This window comes from Hirundo rustica, chromosome 3 (assembly GCF_015227805.2).
Source record: "Hirundo rustica isolate bHirRus1 chromosome 3, bHirRus1.pri.v3, whole genome shotgun sequence".
In the NCBI taxonomy this organism is placed as follows: domain Eukaryota; kingdom Metazoa; phylum Chordata; class Aves; order Passeriformes; family Hirundinidae; genus Hirundo; species Hirundo rustica.
In genome coordinates, this window is record NC_053452.1 from 82,343,482 (window position 1) to 82,359,119 (window position 15,638).

Genomic DNA, 15,638 nt, shown 5'->3' on the forward strand with positions numbered 1-15,638 from the left:
TGGTAAATAAGAATCTCTGGGGGTTAATTTTGAAAACAAAGATTATTCTTCAGCAGAGGAACAAGAAATAAACTTAAAATATTCCCACGCCACTCACTCTGACTTCATTTACCTGGCCACCTTGCAGGACTGTAACACTCGACAACACTTTCAGATGCACAGTGGTATAATCACAAGAAATTCCTTAATGTTGGGGAAGAAGACTTGAGGAGAAGTCTGGACTGAAAGGGAGCTGAGGCTGTTGCTCAGGATAAGATTAGGTTTGGATATGGGTAGGAGGCAAGCTCAGGGCTCTTTTTCAAAAAGATGAAATTTCACAAACTGTTCTGCGCATTTTGACTCAGATAAGCTTAGAGGATTTTCACTGTGATGGGAAACATTTAAACATCAGTGCTGGAAAGGAAGGTCCCATTCCCAGTTCAGTGCCTTTCTACAAACCCAGTGGTGGGTTGCGGTTATGTGGTTACACTCTGTGATGGCTCCTCCTAACTCCTTAGCAGAGGCCCCCCTCACAGTTTGCAGGTCCAAAGAACCTCTCCAGAAAAAAATGAGAGCTAAAAGGACCATGTAGTGCTGCGACTAAGAGAATTTTTGCATTTGGGCTTCTAGTTTCTGCCCTTTTATCCTTGCAAGGGCTTCACAATTAAAAAAAAAAAAAAAAAAAAAAAAAAAAAAAAAAGAGCATAAATGTGATAGCTGCCCTTATTTCAGTGTTAATGTTATTTGTGTTGTACTATTTTTATCTATGCACAAAGCCAGCTTACAGTTCAGAGCTCAGCTGGGATATTGCTGAGCTCAGCAGGACGGAGGAACCAGAGCTGCTGCTCTGAAGAAGAGACTGCTCCTGCCTCTTGGGAAGAGGGCAGCAGCTGATCTCCAAACTCAGCGGGAGCTGGACACTGGGAGCTGGTCTGGTCATTTCCCAGTCAGGGAAAGGCTACTGGCTCCTAGGTCTTGCTGATTTCTGAGATCTTCAAAGGCAGTGAGAACCACGTCTCAGTGGCACACCTCAGTCAAGACTTATGTGCTCTGGCAACTGCTCCTCAGGGAAGCAACAACTCTCCCATCTACACAGCAAGAGTTTGTAGCGCTCTCTGAGCTAAAACCGGGTTGCAGCTGCTGCTGTGCTGCTGCCCATCCCTCCCAGCAGTAAACAGTGCCAACATAACCCTGGTGGTGCTCAGGAAGGGCTGGAGCCCCAGGGTCCTTGGCTTGCATTGCACAAAAACTGGCGGTAACTTGCAGCTGTGGTAGGCGACGGCCCTTGATGCAGCTCATTCCATTTGGGATCCTGCAGGGTCTCAGCAAGAGAACTGGCAGCACAGATTGGAGCCTTCTCCTGGTCAGAGGTGGTTCTCTTCCCTTCTGCTGAGGCGGTGGCAGGGCATAGTGCTACAAAATAAGCTTCCTAAGGCACCAATATGTATAATTTTCACATTCCTGGAGGAAAAATCCTTCATGGGAAAAAAAAATCCTTTTTTTTTTTGGCACCCATGACATGCTTTCCTTCCTAATGAGGAAAAAAGAACGGTTGTTTTGTTTTGGTTTTTTTTTTTTTTTTTTTTTTAAATACCCTGCTTTTGCTTTGAAATATACTTGATAAATTGCCTAGTTTATTTTTTCTCTGTACTCTGACTAAACACTCTTCTCTGTCATCATTTTGCTCTTTGAACCTAGCATAGCAAAACAGTGCATGGTATGGAGAAGCAGGCTTTCCTGTGAAAGAAAAGAAGACCCATGGAAGAAAAAAGGAGTGTTGTAGTTGGTGCTGTGGCATCACAGTGTTCATGTTTGTGAGAAGAATGCAATTCCAAACCAGGTCCTTGCTCCAGCTGCCATATTAGCATGTACAGAGCTGAGAATCATCACTGGTGGGGAAAGAAGAAAGGATTAAGAAAAAAAAAAGAAAAAAATGGGACAAATTTGCACGTTTATTAAGATTAAGAATGGAGGCCTACTGACATCTTGCAACTCTGGAAAAGCCAAGGCAGCACCAGGATTCAGGTACAATGGCCGTGCTCACTGGCCCAGCATGGTGGCGTTCCATGGGCACCAGCAAAGTTATTGCTTGCTAAGACATCTGACACAAAATTTCCCAGTGGTAGCAGAGGAGCCCATCAGCTCCCCTAGTCATCTCTTGTAAGATGCAAGAGACTGTAGTACTCTCCAGCTCTTTGCTTCTTTGGATAAGTGCTCTCACACCCTTTTGATCCATTGCTACACAGAGTTTTGGTTGTCTTTCCACTTGCACAGTCCTAACATGTTGGGTTTCATTCTTTCATCTTCACGGTATTTTGATTCTTTGCCTTTAGGCCAAAGATCCATCCATAGAACTCTAGATAAGCAAAATCTGCTCTAGTATGTGTAATGGTTATATATTGGCTCTAAACAAGCACAGTTTGTCTCCCTGGGAACAGCTAGATATAGGCAACCTTATTCAAGAGCAGCCTGTTACCTTCAGCAGACTCAGGTGAGATGTAAAGCCACGTGGGATGAAAGCTAAAGATTTCTTATTGTGCCTCTATGCAGGTATTTGTCAGTATTACTTCAACAGGCAGTTTTAACAGGAGGAGCATCAAATCTGGAGATTGTATTTCATTTTTTTATAGATGCTAATAATAGCATTCTGGGAATATGCATGTCATTTCAATGCAAACAGCCCTGTTCTGTGCAAACTTGCCTTCTGACCAGGAAGATAATGCACATTTTTAACAGCAAGGTTAATTGGGTAATAAAACAAATTTTTAATGGTAATCTAGTTAATTTCCAGCATTTGTGGACTGTAATCTAGACTGAAAGTAATCTGACTCTCCATCAGGAGTTATAGTTCTGGCAGTGAAAGCACTTGGTAAAACAGGATTTGTTTTGTAGTAGGTGAAACTCAATTATGGCTTTGACTCTGTGAAACCAATTCTGTCTGAATGAACAGTAAACCAATTTCTGTTAGTTCATGTTGAGTACTTTCACTCTACAATTCCAAAAGCAGAACAGCTTGTTTAAATCTGAAATGATGAGTTTCCCCAATTCCCCTGAATAAAAGGCGGAATGCTGAATCCACTGAAGTATTCCCATGTGAGCTTAATGCACTGTATGGCAAACAAAACATGAAAAAGTAAAGTCAGCATAAAATCCTACAAGTCAGAGGCAAATGGGGTTGCATGAATGCATGAGTCATGAAACATTGCAGGGGTGTCTTTCCTACGGGAGTAGAAATACTGAAGATTTAAACTCTCCCTCATACCAATGAAAAATATGGTCTCTTTAAAAAAAAAAAAAAAAAAAAGGAAAAAGAAAGTCTTATTCTTGACTTCCATATGACTAGAGATACCTAAGATCTTGTATAGTTCATTTTTAGCACATTTCAATCCCAAGGATCAACATGGGCAAAATCACAACAATATCTGGGTGTCAAACATAACTGAACCTGAGAGCACGGCTATTTTTAATGCAGGTGACCTAGAGAAAAAGGGTTTGACAGGACCACACCATCCTGTGCTTTGCAGGCTGGGATGGCTGCCAGCCTGGCATGGAGAAAAAGAGAGGCTTCCTGTTCTGTTTCAGCTCTGAAAAATCCTGCTCAAGAGCAAATGCTGATGGGTTTGTCTAACGTAAGTTACTGCAATGTACTGGTGTATTTAGGCTGTGATTTTCCTAGATGAGGCAGGAACGGGTATTTTGATAGATGAACCTTTTGGTGCCTTGATCTCTTGACTTGGCCAGTGGCTGTTGCAGCAATGCATGTGTTGAATGGCTACTATTTCATTTAACATGCTCTCAGCAGCATTGCAAAAAGCCACTGGCAGGCCCATCAGAAAATTCTGATAATTTGGCTTTCTTCAAACTGCACCTTTTCAAAACATCACAGTATTTAGTCCAAACATTGACTTTTTTCCCAGGATGAGTAAAACATCTTTCCAGTAAAATCTGGCAGAAGGAAAATAAAACTAATAAAAGAGTAGTGCTTTGAAAGCACAAAGATTTCTTTTATTTATCTTTGAAAGATCATTTTCTAGTATCTCTGGCTTTCATTTTATTCAAAGAACATTGGTATTGACTACTCCAGCAGTCGATGATAATTCTAGTACTGACTCCTAGTATTGATTATTCCATCACAAAATGTCAAACACAGAAATAAATTTTGAAAATAAATCTTTGTGAATTATAGAATATCAAGGTATCAGAAACAAAATTTGGAATGGATTACAAGTGTGTCTAGTATATGCAAGATCTTAAAAAGCTTATTTTGAAGGTATTTTATTCCGTGTTATTGTCAATAACAGTACTAGTCTTTTTGGTACTCAAACGTATTTCTAGCAAGTCTTCATTTACTGTTTTCATGAAACTAATTTTTGGATTGTGTATGTGCGGTGCAAGGGTGAGGCTGGGCTCTGTTCAAATCTGATGACTTTGTGTTAGTTCCCAGGATTTCCCACCCAAATCAAGTTCTCTGAACTTTTGTCTTGTTGGCTGATGGTTCCTTGAGCTCTGCCCACTCTCTGGTCCAGGGCAGCAAGCAGCAGAGAAGAGCCGTAGCACACTCAGCACTCCAGTGGGTTGCCCAGCTGAGCAGCGGGGGAGTGGGATGGAGCTGGCAGCTGCCCAGAACACCTGCCAGCAGCTGCACATGGGGTGATGAGGAGGGAGGGAAATGGGTACGGCAGACTGCATTCTCTAGAAATTTGGTATCTGGAGCTGAGTTCATACATTCACGTGCTATCTGGGTGGAGAACAACTATGAATATTCTTCAGTCCTATAGCTGCTGTTTCTGGCAAGATAATTGTGTAGCAACACAGTGAATAACATAAAGAACTTTTCCGGTGATTGCTGCCCAGCAATGTCTTTCCATCTCAACAGAGAGCAGAATTTAGGCCAAGATCTCTTTTTAGTGTTTTAGTTGCCATTGGCTTCTGTATGAGATAGGGCAAGCCAGATGTGCTAAGGCACTTTTGAGCAGAGACAGAAAGAGCTCCTGTGCCAGGCCTGGGTGGGAAGCTTCAGCACTGCTGCATCCCTGTGTAACCGCCAGCATTCCCACTGCAGCCAGGGCTGCCGAGGGGCCCCAGGGCTCCCCTTGCACAGCCTGCTCATCCACACTTGACACTCTGAACATTCAGCCACCTGGAAATTGTGGCTCTCGGTATCCATCTTGCTACAGACTACTGCTTTTTTCTTATTATTCTGAACATCTATTTGCATTTTTAATGTAGTCAAAAGGACGTAGAGAAAATCATAATGATGGTACCTGCTGTTTGTCTCTCCAATAGGAATAACTGCTCTTAATAGAAAGATTAGAAAAATATAAAAGAAAGAGCAGTAACATTACCAAACTTTTCATGACACAATTGTGATAAAATTGTGCTGTATCTTTTTTTCTGAATTCCTTCTGAGGCCGTTTTTCAGACTTCCTAGACTTCTTTGTTCCTGTCAAACCAATCCAGGCTGTTGCTTTTAATGTGTAGTAGTGATAGTAGTATTGATGTTTGTTAGGTTTTTGACAAAAACAAACACCTCTGTCTGAGTCAACACTAGTTTTTGGACTAAAGTAGTGCTCCTGCTCAGAAGTGAATCCCGACTGTCTGTTAGGTAACACATGTTGGCAGTGTTGGCAAAGCAGATCTATCACATAAACTCAATTCCTCTTGGAAAAAACTAAACTGGAAGATTTGCCCCTGCTGGGCACCAAATGGGAGCCAATTCCTAGACTAGGCACAGATGAAGGGTCACAGTATCTGGCTCTTTTCTTCTGCCAGAAAGAGCATGTTCCTGTTCTAGGCACCACATCTTGGGCAGAAGGGAGGCAGAACAACATTACAGTCACAGTTGATGCAGTTCAGTCAATAAAATATTTAAATTCCTAAATTCAGCAGAGCTCACCTGGAGAGTACACTCTGCTACATGGCCAAGCTGAATGAAGAGCTCACACTGAGAACTTTATTAGGCAAATATACACAAATGCTTACACAAGAAACACATTTACTGCTATTAATTTTCATTTGTTCTAGAGCAGGACTGAGAGTACGGGTGAGATGAAGGGACTAATTGAAAAATATTATGCAAACATACAGAAAGACATGATTCACATCACACATCTTGCATTCCTACTAATTACTTGGGCAGCACAAACAATCTGAGTGAGTAATACAATCAAAATTCTGTTAAAGAATTACTGCTCACATTGACAATTTAAAAAAACCCCACCTTTGCCTTCCAAAAGTAAGTTTGTCATTAAAGGGACACAGTGTATTCATAAGCTGAATTAATGTTTTTATTAGCAGCAGCGTTACCAGCATCAGTCATAATTAGAATAATCTCTGTAACTCATACAAATAAATTTCTCATAACGTAATTCACCCTAATTCAATTTTTTTGCTACAATTCTTAATGATTTCTACTGATTTAAAGTGATGCGGGCTTTCACATTTGAGTTGGACAGAGGGGCAAAAAATCCTGTGTACATATACCCCAGGTAAAGTAGTGCACTGACACAGTTCTATTTCTCTTCTATTTACACAGTTTATTTAATATATATATTAAATGTCCTTTATCTGGTGTCCATTAATTAAGGGAAGTGAAAAGAACTGCACATCAGTGCAAATAACTTCTAATCTATACTCAGAGTGTAATGATTAATATCCCTTGCACATTTCTGAACTGAAAAAAACATAAATGCAGTGATTCTGACTGGAAACCATCTTCTCTCTTCTTTCAGGTGAGTGGGAGGTGATTTGCAGGTGCTTACACCGAGAAAGGGAGGATGAGGTGAGGACAGGGCCTGGTTAGCCCTTTTCCTTTAGCAATGCCCAGCAGTGTAAAGGTCTTCCTTCTGAGACGCATTCACCTTGCCTTTAGCAAATCAGTGCTCTCTACGACGAACTTCTGCCCATTTTTCTTTTTAAGCGGGCAAGCGATAGCAACTTAAGAGAGGTCAAAAGTCACATTTCATGGGGAAATGAAACAAGATCCACATAAATTGCATTAAATCCTACTGACCAGGGTAAATGCACCAGTACATCCTGCAGTATTTAAAATACTGCTTGTATTTCATTGCAACATGCTGAGAAACACAAGTTAAATGAAATGTCGGTTAGTCCCGACAGGAAGTTGTCTCAGTTTCTTGGAGCTGGCCTTGCTTAATACGGGATGAGCCTCCAAGTCTGATCTTTGTCCTTGCTCTAGAAATCAGTAATCCAGCTGATTGCTGATGCTGATAATTTGCTTATATGTAAGGTGGTAGTTACTCCTTTTGAAAGACTAAATCGTGTGCCCTAGTGAACTGTGGTTCACCTGAGTGATGCCAGCCTGGGAATGGGGTTATGTTTTAACCTCTACGAGCTCCCTAACTACCCAGGGAGGGCAATGATGCCTCAGTGCTGCAGGCAGGCAGCCTCCATGCTGAGACTCCTGTGAATCTCACCTGGCTGGGCCTGAGGGGTCCCGGCGTCTCTCTGCCCTGCAGGGAGACGGGCAGTACTTGTCACTCTCTTCTCGGGATGCACGGTCAGTGTGAGGAGATGCTGTTCCTGCACTCAGGGGGAGAGTGAGGGCTCCGTGTGCTCAGCAGCAGCAGCCAGCGGCCCAGCAGCTTCTCAGCAGCCAGTTGCAGGCCCCTCAGCTCAGCACGCTCCCCTGCCATCAGGCCGCTTAGTCTGAATACTTTATATAAATGAATAAGCTGGCAAACTCTATTCAGTTTGCTGGCAGACGTACAACGTTCTGCTTCTGCTGTTAAGCTGCAGTCACTTGTACACATTCCTATTTTAAAAGCTTTCTACTTTTTTTTTTTTTTTTTTTTTTTTTTTTTTTTTTTTTTTTTTTCCCCCTCCTATAACACATTGACACAGAGCAAACACTTTTATCGCGCCGTGAGTGCACGGGGAGGGGGCGGCGGTGCCTCATGACGGGGCACAGGGTGGAGTCAGCCCCGCTCCATGTCTGCTCCGGAGCGGGGAGCGGACACGTGCTGCCGAAGCCGTGGGGAATGTGGGCAATGGATCAAAGCCCGAGCCGCACCCCCCCGCCCCCCCCCCGGCCGCCCCGCGGCAGCCGGCAGGGGGCGCCCTTGCCCCGCGCTGCGCCGGCCGGGAGCGCCCCGTCGGGGCGGGCTCAGGGCGGCGGGACTCCCGCCCGGCGTGCGGGGCAGGATGGAGCGTCTCGGGCCGAGGGCTTCCCGAGGAGCCCCACATCCCTGACCCCATCCCGGGGCGGGATAAAATGGGGGCCGCGCTAAAAACGGGGGGAGAGGACAGTAATCCCCGTCGGGCTGTGTCGCTCACCCCCACCCCCCTCCTTTCGGCCAAGTGCTCGGTTGAGGGAGCCGCGCGTCACGTCGCCGCGCACCCCCCTTAGCCCCTCCTGCTGCGCGTCACAGAGCTGCGAGCGGTGACGCAACACCGTCCATGACCCCCCCCCCCCCCCCGTGTCTCCCCGCACTGCATCCTTCCGCGCAAACCGCTGTCTACAGCGCGCTGGCGTGCGCGGGGTGCGCACTGGGGCGGTGGCGGTCCCGGGCGCTGCTGCGCGCGTCGGGTGTGTGCGCTTAGTCTGTTTTAAAGCCTAAGTGTATGTTCTAAATAGTATCTGTGCTGAAATATTATTTAAAATGCATATAGATACTATATGCATATCGATACTAACTATATGTGTGTATGTAAGTAACAGGTGAAAAACAAGCAGATGCATTAATCGTAATTGAAAAGAAAATGCAAAAAACCCCCCATATGGGTATATTTATATAACATGCTTGTCTTCCATGTCATTTTTACGGCTCCGCGGTTACCCAAGTTGTACTCTGTAGGCAGGATGCTCTTCTGGAAGGCACCGGCTCCTCGGTGGCCTTCCAGATGCCTCTTTTCTCCCCTCGCCGGCGAGGAGGGCAGGCAGGCACGGGGGAAGGGGCCGGGCCGGGGCCGGGCAGGCACGGCGTGATGCCGCCGCGCTGCCGCAGGCGGCTCTGGAAATCTCGGTCAGGAGCCGAGCAGCGCGAACCACACGGCCCGGGATCCTCGGCATCTGTTTGGAGAGGGGCCCTTGCCAAATTCCGTCGCTCTGGTATGAAGTTTGGCTGAGCCTGGGATGACCGGGAATGTCAGGGCGGGGGGGGGGGGGGGGGCGGGGGGGGGCCGGGTGATAAAAAGGCAGAGGAAAAAAAAATCGGGAATGAATGGCAGCGCGGAGCTGGTTGCCCCTGGGCGCGCATGTAGGTACGGCAGGGAGGGGCCGCGCCCCGCTCGGGGCAGGGAGCGCTGCTGCACTTGTTGCCTCCGCGAAGCCGTGCGGGGGACGCTGCGCTACGCGGGTCTCGCAGCGCGGGAGGCGCGGCGCGGCCGCGCTGGGCGCTCCGCCGGCGCGGAGGGGCGGGAGGGAAGGGAGGGCGGCCCCCGGGTGCGCCGGGTGTGGGCGGGCCGGGGGCACCGCCGAGGCCGGCCATGCAGATACAGGGGGCGGGACGCGGGCGCCGTGACTCGGAGCCCCGGAAGCGCGGAGAAACCCCGTATAAAAACTACTGGGGACCTTTCCCGGCCAGAACTACGAAAGCTCCGGAGACGGCGGCAGCCTGCGGCGGCAGCGAGCGGGGCGGCCTCTTGGGCGGTGCGGGGCGGCCTCTCCGTCGGCGCGGGGCGGCCTCTGCCCCGGCGGGAGCGCGGAGAGCGGCGCAGGCAGCGGCGCTGCAGGTCGGGCACCTTCCCTTGTCCTGCAGCACCACCTGGCTCCGGGTGGGCTTTTTCTCTCCCCCACCCCCCATTTAATTTCATTTATTTATTTAATTATTTTAATCTAATCACTAGGTCCGTCCCCCCGCTTCCCCACTGAAAGGGACGGCCGCAGGGGAACGGAGCTCGGGCGCCGGGTGCACGCAGCTGCTGACCGCTGGCTTTTCCTCCTCTTTTGCCAGGCGCGGAGAGAGTGAGGCCCCGGGGGGCCGGCGGGGAGCCGGAGCCGTGCCTGTATCCAGCCCGGGGAGGCGGCGGCCGCTCACCATGGCAGACGATGAGAAGACCGGCGGGAGCTCCGCGGACGGCGGCGAGAGCGCGCAGTGCAATGTGCTGAGCTGGGAGCAAGTGCAGCGTCTGGACCGCATCCTCAGCGAAACCATCCCTATCCACGGCCGCGGTAACTTCCCCACGCTGGCCATGCAGCCTCGCCAGATCGTCAAGGTGGTGCGGAGCCGGCTGGAAGAGAAGGGCATTGGCCTGCGGGATGTGCGGCTGAACGGCTCGGCCGCCAGCCACGTCCTCCACCAGGACAGCGGCCTGGGCTATAAGGACTTGGACCTCATCTTCTGTGCCGACCTCAAAGGAGAAGCCGAATTTCAGACTGTGAAGGACGTGGTCTTGGACTGCCTCTTGGATTTCTTACCCGAGGGGGTGAATAAGGAGAAGATCACGCCTCTCACACTCAAGGTAAACCTGCCCTCTGCCCAGACGCCCGGAGCGGGCAGGTGTGAGCGCCTGCCTGCGGGGAGGGGGCACCTTCCCCCTGGGATGGAGCGGTGCGCTCAGGGACGCAGCTCTCCCTCACGTCCCCGCGACCCACGGGAACCCCGAGCGATTTATTCACCCCACGCTTAAAACCAAGGAGTTTATAGTGAAGCGCCCTGACCGGGGCTCTTCAGGATTAATTAGGTTTTTCGCCCTCCCGGTTGATTTGCTGGGAGCGTTGTTTTACCTGGGGCGTGTGCCAGGCGCTGCACATCTCTCTCCCGGCTCGGCGGCAGCTCGCTGTGCTGGCCCCTGTTCCCGGGTGTACGGGGAGCGTAGATGGATTTAACATCTGCAAGAAGGAAACCCCGTCTGCAAGGCATGCTTCCAGGTGTGCTGAGTGCCCCAGTGGGGAGGCATATTCCCTCTTCTAAAAGACACTTTGCTTGAGTTGATTAGGCTGACTGCAAATCCTTTCAGATTTTTAGAGGGATGATTTTTTTTTTTTAATATGGGACTGATTTATGGAACCTGCACTGGTAGGATTGAGGGGAATGAACATTTGCTAACTTGCGTTTTGGGAAGTAGAGGAGTGAAAACCAATAAATAAGATTTCTTACCAGATTGTAATAGTGACCTTCTGCATATGGGTGTAGGCATAGTTGGCAGGTGTGGCATGGACTTAGTTTGTAGTTGTATTTAGAAGTGACTGAACAAAGTAGTGTTGCTATATGCTTCCCTTACATGACACAGTCCCAGCAGAACACCCTTCCCTGTCATAGCCTTGCAGTGACAGCATTTTGAGCTCTCACATTAAGGACTTACTCTCTGGTTTGTATCTGCAGGCTGCATGAAATCTTTTATGAAATGCAGGTGTCGGGGCGGGGGGGGGGGGCTTGGGAGGGGTGAGCCGATGCAGTGAAGGAGAAATTTCTTGTATCTGTCTTGATTTGCTCATTTTGTCTTTCTGATTATAGGAGGCTTATGTGCAGAAAATGGTAAAAGTATGCAATGATTCAGACCGATGGAGTCTTATCTCCCTGTCCAACAACAGTGGCAAAAATGTGGAGCTGAAATTTGTGGACTCTCTGAGGCGGCAGTTTGAATTCAGTGTCGATTCCTTTCAAATCAAGCTGGACTCCCTGCTGCTTTTTTATGAGTGCTCAGAGAATCCGATGACTGAAACTTTTCACCCAACTATCATTGGTGAGAGCGTTTATGGGGATTTCCAGGAAGCCTTTGATCACCTCTGCAACAAGATAATTGCCACCAGAAACCCAGAAGAAATCAGAGGAGGTGGTCTTCTGAAGTACTGCAACCTTTTGGTAAGGGGCTTTAGGGCAGCCTCTGAATCTGAGATTAAATCCCTGCAGAGATACATGTGTTCGAGGTTTTTCATTGACTTCTCAGACATTGGCGAACAGCAGAGAAAGCTGGAGTCCTACTTGCAGAACCACTTTGTGGGATTAGAAGACCGCAAGTATGACTATCTCATGACCCTTCACGGCGTGGTGAATGAGAGCACGGTGTGCCTGATGGGACATGAGAGGAGACAGACTCTGAATCTGATCACCATGCTGGCCATCAGGGTCCTAGCCGAGCAAAATATCATCCCCAACGTGGCCAATGTCACCTGCTATTACCAGCCAGCCCCCTACGTAGCAGATGCCAACTTCAGCAATTACTATATTGCCCAGGTTCAGACGGTGTTCCCTTGCCAGCAGCACACATACTCTACTTGGCTGCCCTGTAATTAAGAACCGAAATTAGTAGTCCCCGTGGGGAGAACTTTTTCTAAGATGTAGGAAGGGGCGATGGGTCCCTCTGAAATGGGGTGTTTTGTGCAATGATGATCTGCTCTAGTTTTCAAGCTTGAGACAAGCTTGTGGTTCTTCTAATAATTGATGGGAGCATGATCAAGAAAGAACCCCAAAATAATTGGATCCTACCCCAGAGCACAAGAGGCCTGTCATTAAAAGCAACCAGCTTCTCCTGGAATAAGTGAGGGAGGAATGCTTGATGACAATATGGGTTGGCAGTATCTGCTCCCATAGCTTTGGCATAGAGAAGGTGGGAAAGCCTTATTTTCTTTATTTTTTATTCTTACTCTAGAATGGGATCTGTAAAAGGGAGAATATGAAAGAAACAAAACAACAAAAAAAAAAAAACAACAAAAGAAAAAACTTCACAAAAAACAGTTCTATATATATTAAGGAGTTAAAAGTTAGAGGCATAAAGCAGAGATAAGCTGAATAAAGTTGTATATTGGGATTACTGCATTTGGGGCTTGCAGCAAGTGCCGTCTATGGAATGACCGTTTAGAATGTATAGCTTGCTTGACTAGAATGCTTTTCCAGAAACAGCTTGCTCCAAATGAACAGTAGTGGATTGGTACAGTTGTAAAAACAGAAACACGTACGATGACAAAGTCCATTATTTCCAGCTGTGTGCATGCCTCACATTTTAAAAATGTGAGAATGTTGGAAAACCAGCTGTGGCAAGAAGTATATACTTAAGGACCAAAGATTTCACAAAAAAGTTATCCAAGCAAAGAAGATACAGTAGAGTATATATATATATAAATATATATATATGTAAAAGGAGATGTTCCTATATTTGTACACACCAGTAGTAATCAAAAGTGCCTGATGCCTTCATAAAATTTGAAGTGAGAAAAAAAAATATAGTTTTGTGGTTTAACCATTCATTTTGTTTTATCAGGGACACAAGTATTAAAAAAAAAAAGGCAAACCAACCCATAAGCTTGTGAATAAGTGGTGGAGGAAATGCCCTATTTTTTTTCTTGGCAAATACCTGTATAGAGTTAATGTTTTGTCGGTGTGCTATTATCCTAGGTACGTGTGTGTGTGTGTGTATATATGTTTGTGTGTGTATATATGTACATGTTATTGGTGTATATCTATATATATACACACACAATATATATTAATGTGGTCTAGGAAAATGTAGCAATTAAGGAATGTTTAAATAAAGTACTACTTGTTTTCCAGTTTGCAACAGGATTTCATAGGACAGTGGGCACCTTGCAGTGAAATTTTAACCCACACCTGAGAAATTTGGAGTAAATTAACCAGTCAGGATTAAGGTGGGATTCAGATAATGTCTTTGGTTGCAAGAACAAGGATTACAGTAATTCAGTGGGTTGCTTGTGAGCCATAATAATTCCACAGATGGAGAAACATATGACTAGCTGATTTTTTTTAACTGTTTTGTACTGTAATGCCATTTTGACATTTAACCCACTAATGTTGTGACTGCATACCTCCATGATGTGTGATTTCAGTGGAACGTGGATCAAAGATAGGTTTATTTAAACCCCCTGACAGCTAAAGAATATTGTATTAGTCAGTAATTTGAACACTAATTGTTAATATTTAAAGGAGTATTTTTAATAGAATGCATTATGCATTCCAGGACCACTAGAATTTAGCAAATGTGAAATGAACCCTTTTTAAGAGTGTTGCACGATTGCTTAAAATTATATTTTATATATATATATTATATATATATATTTTTATGCAAATATTAAACATCTTTGATCTGGTTGTCACACTGCATTTACAGTTTCAGTACTGTACTTTATTTAAATGGAATCACTTTACATTGGAACAATAGCTATTCACTTTCATTTCCTCTCCCCGAAGACCAGCAGGGGGGAAAAAAACCAACCTCCGCTGCTGTTTTCACTTCAGTGCCATCTCTGAAGGTGTTAAATTCTTTGTTGTGCTTTGAAAACCTAATGACTAAGTGACACTTGACTCCGATATTTTGCTTTTTCTTTCTGAGGGGGGGAGAAAAAAAAAAAAAAGGGAATTCAGGCTTTTGAAGGAAATCCGTCTGAGCCCTGCCTGGTCACAGGTACGGTCTGGCGTTGGAGTCGGGGGCAGAGAGGGGGAGAGGACTCGTGTCCTGGCAATGTATTTTCCCTATGGAGCGAGTAAGGTACATCTATTTTTGTCGCGCTTTGTACTTTTCACTCTGCAGGCACTTTAGTAGGAACCCGATTTGTTTACTGAAGCACCTTCCCTGCGAGTCCTTCAGGAAACTTAAAAGCTGGTCCATTGCCATTCCTGGCACTGACGTGCAGACCTTGTCCCCACCTTCCCTTCCTTTGGTGCTGGCTGCAGCCTCCCGCGGGCTTCTTGTCCCGGCGAGGTTCCCTCCAGCCCCCTGCAGGGTCCGGGCTGGGTGCTCCTGTCCTGGCTCCCCTTACCTCCTGCTCCTGGTTTGCTAGCGGAAGCTAGGGAAGGGCTGGGGAAATAGGATCAGCTGGTAATGTGGTATGTCTTCTCTCCCACAGCTATTTACAGCAAATAAATGACTCATCCTCTCTTTAAAAAAGGGTTTGAGAATCTATAGCTGTGCCACAACCACAGAATGCTGGTAATACATGATACAGTGCTGTTTTCCTTTGAAGGACCCTTTATTTTTGCCGTTGCTTGAAAGAAAGTTTTGAATTACTTCCTCTCAGCTGAAATCTTATTGTGGGTTGGTTTTTTTTTTTTTTTTTTTTTTTTTGATTGACAGCAGCTAGTTACCTTGTAGTGCATACAGCAGGGCTCTGAGCTAAAGTGCACCTTTTGGCATTTGCATTTTGATACATATATAATATGTTTTTATATATATTATATAGGTATTCCAGATCTGTTTTACATATGTTAATGATCAAGTGGAGGAACTGGTGGAGCTTTGTTTTATTTGTGACTGGTGGCTTAAAATGTGCCTGGTGTTAGAGGTGGGAAGAAGGCATGAGTTCAGGCCAAGAGTAAAATAAGAACCCCTTTTCAAAGCAGGCTTATTTCTGTGGTTTGCACACCTTTCCCTCCATGAAGTCTGACTTCTTTTTAACTGTTTTTTCCCCCTCCTCTTTAGCACACTGGTACTTTTAAAGTTAAGAACCATGTTCTTGCTTTGTAGACTTGATCTATCCCATCCAATCAGCTGTAAGGTTAGAGCTTGTGCTACAGAAGACAGTGCCCCTTTTAAAGAGCTGAACTGATTAAAGACATTGACCTGATTACAGTCAAACTGCTTGTGTCACAGCTGAATTTTCTGCTAACCAGCAGGGCGCTAAACTTGGTTAAATGTAACGATCGATAAACAGCTAAGAGCTTTTAAATGGGGGTTTTTCTTCCTTTTTTTTTTCCCTTAGATGTAGCTGTTCTCTCAAATGCAAGAATATTTCTTCTAAAAATAGA

At 46.0% G+C, this 15,638-nt stretch overlaps 1 protein-coding gene and 1 long non-coding RNA gene across 3 annotated transcripts in view; both read left to right on the forward strand.

The window, feature by feature from the left end:
* LOC120750701 (uncharacterized) overlaps positions 1-3,173 on the forward strand; it is a 64,859-nt gene extending 61,686 nt beyond the window's left edge. Inside the window, exon 4 of the long non-coding RNA XR_005700106.2 lies at positions 1,678-3,173. This is a non-coding gene — a long non-coding RNA (uncharacterized LOC120750701). The remainder of the gene's footprint in view (positions 1-1,677) is intronic.
* Positions 3,174-8,927: 5,754 nt separating this feature from the next.
* TENT5A (terminal nucleotidyltransferase 5A) lies at positions 8,928-13,997 on the forward strand. Of its 2 annotated transcripts, none has more exons than XM_040059769.2 (3): positions 8,928-9,049; positions 9,894-10,401; positions 11,397-13,997. In XM_040059769.2, the coding sequence occupies exons 2-3, from the start codon at positions 9,979-9,981 to the stop codon at positions 12,174-12,176; spliced, it is 1,203 nt and encodes a 400-aa protein (XP_039915703.1). In that variant the 5' UTR covers positions 8,928-9,049; positions 9,894-9,978; the 3' UTR covers positions 12,177-13,997. The 2 variants fall into 2 exon arrangements, with proteins under 2 accessions (XP_039915703.1, XP_039915704.1); XM_040059770.2 differs by lacking the exon at positions 8,928-9,049 and adding an exon at positions 9,643-9,672.
* Positions 13,998-15,638: the final 1,641 nt, after the last annotated feature.

What these genes read in the sequence shown, in the direction of transcription:
- TENT5A (XM_040059769.2), top strand. Translation starts at nt 9,979, where the DNA reads ATGGCAGACGATGAGAAGACCGGCGGGAGCTCCGCGGACGGCGGCGAG. An exon ending in TCACGCCTCTCACACTCAAG is followed by an intron (nt 10,402 to 11,396) that starts GTAAACCTGCCC and finishes TTCTGATTATAG; the next exon opens with GAGGCTTATGTGCAGAAAAT.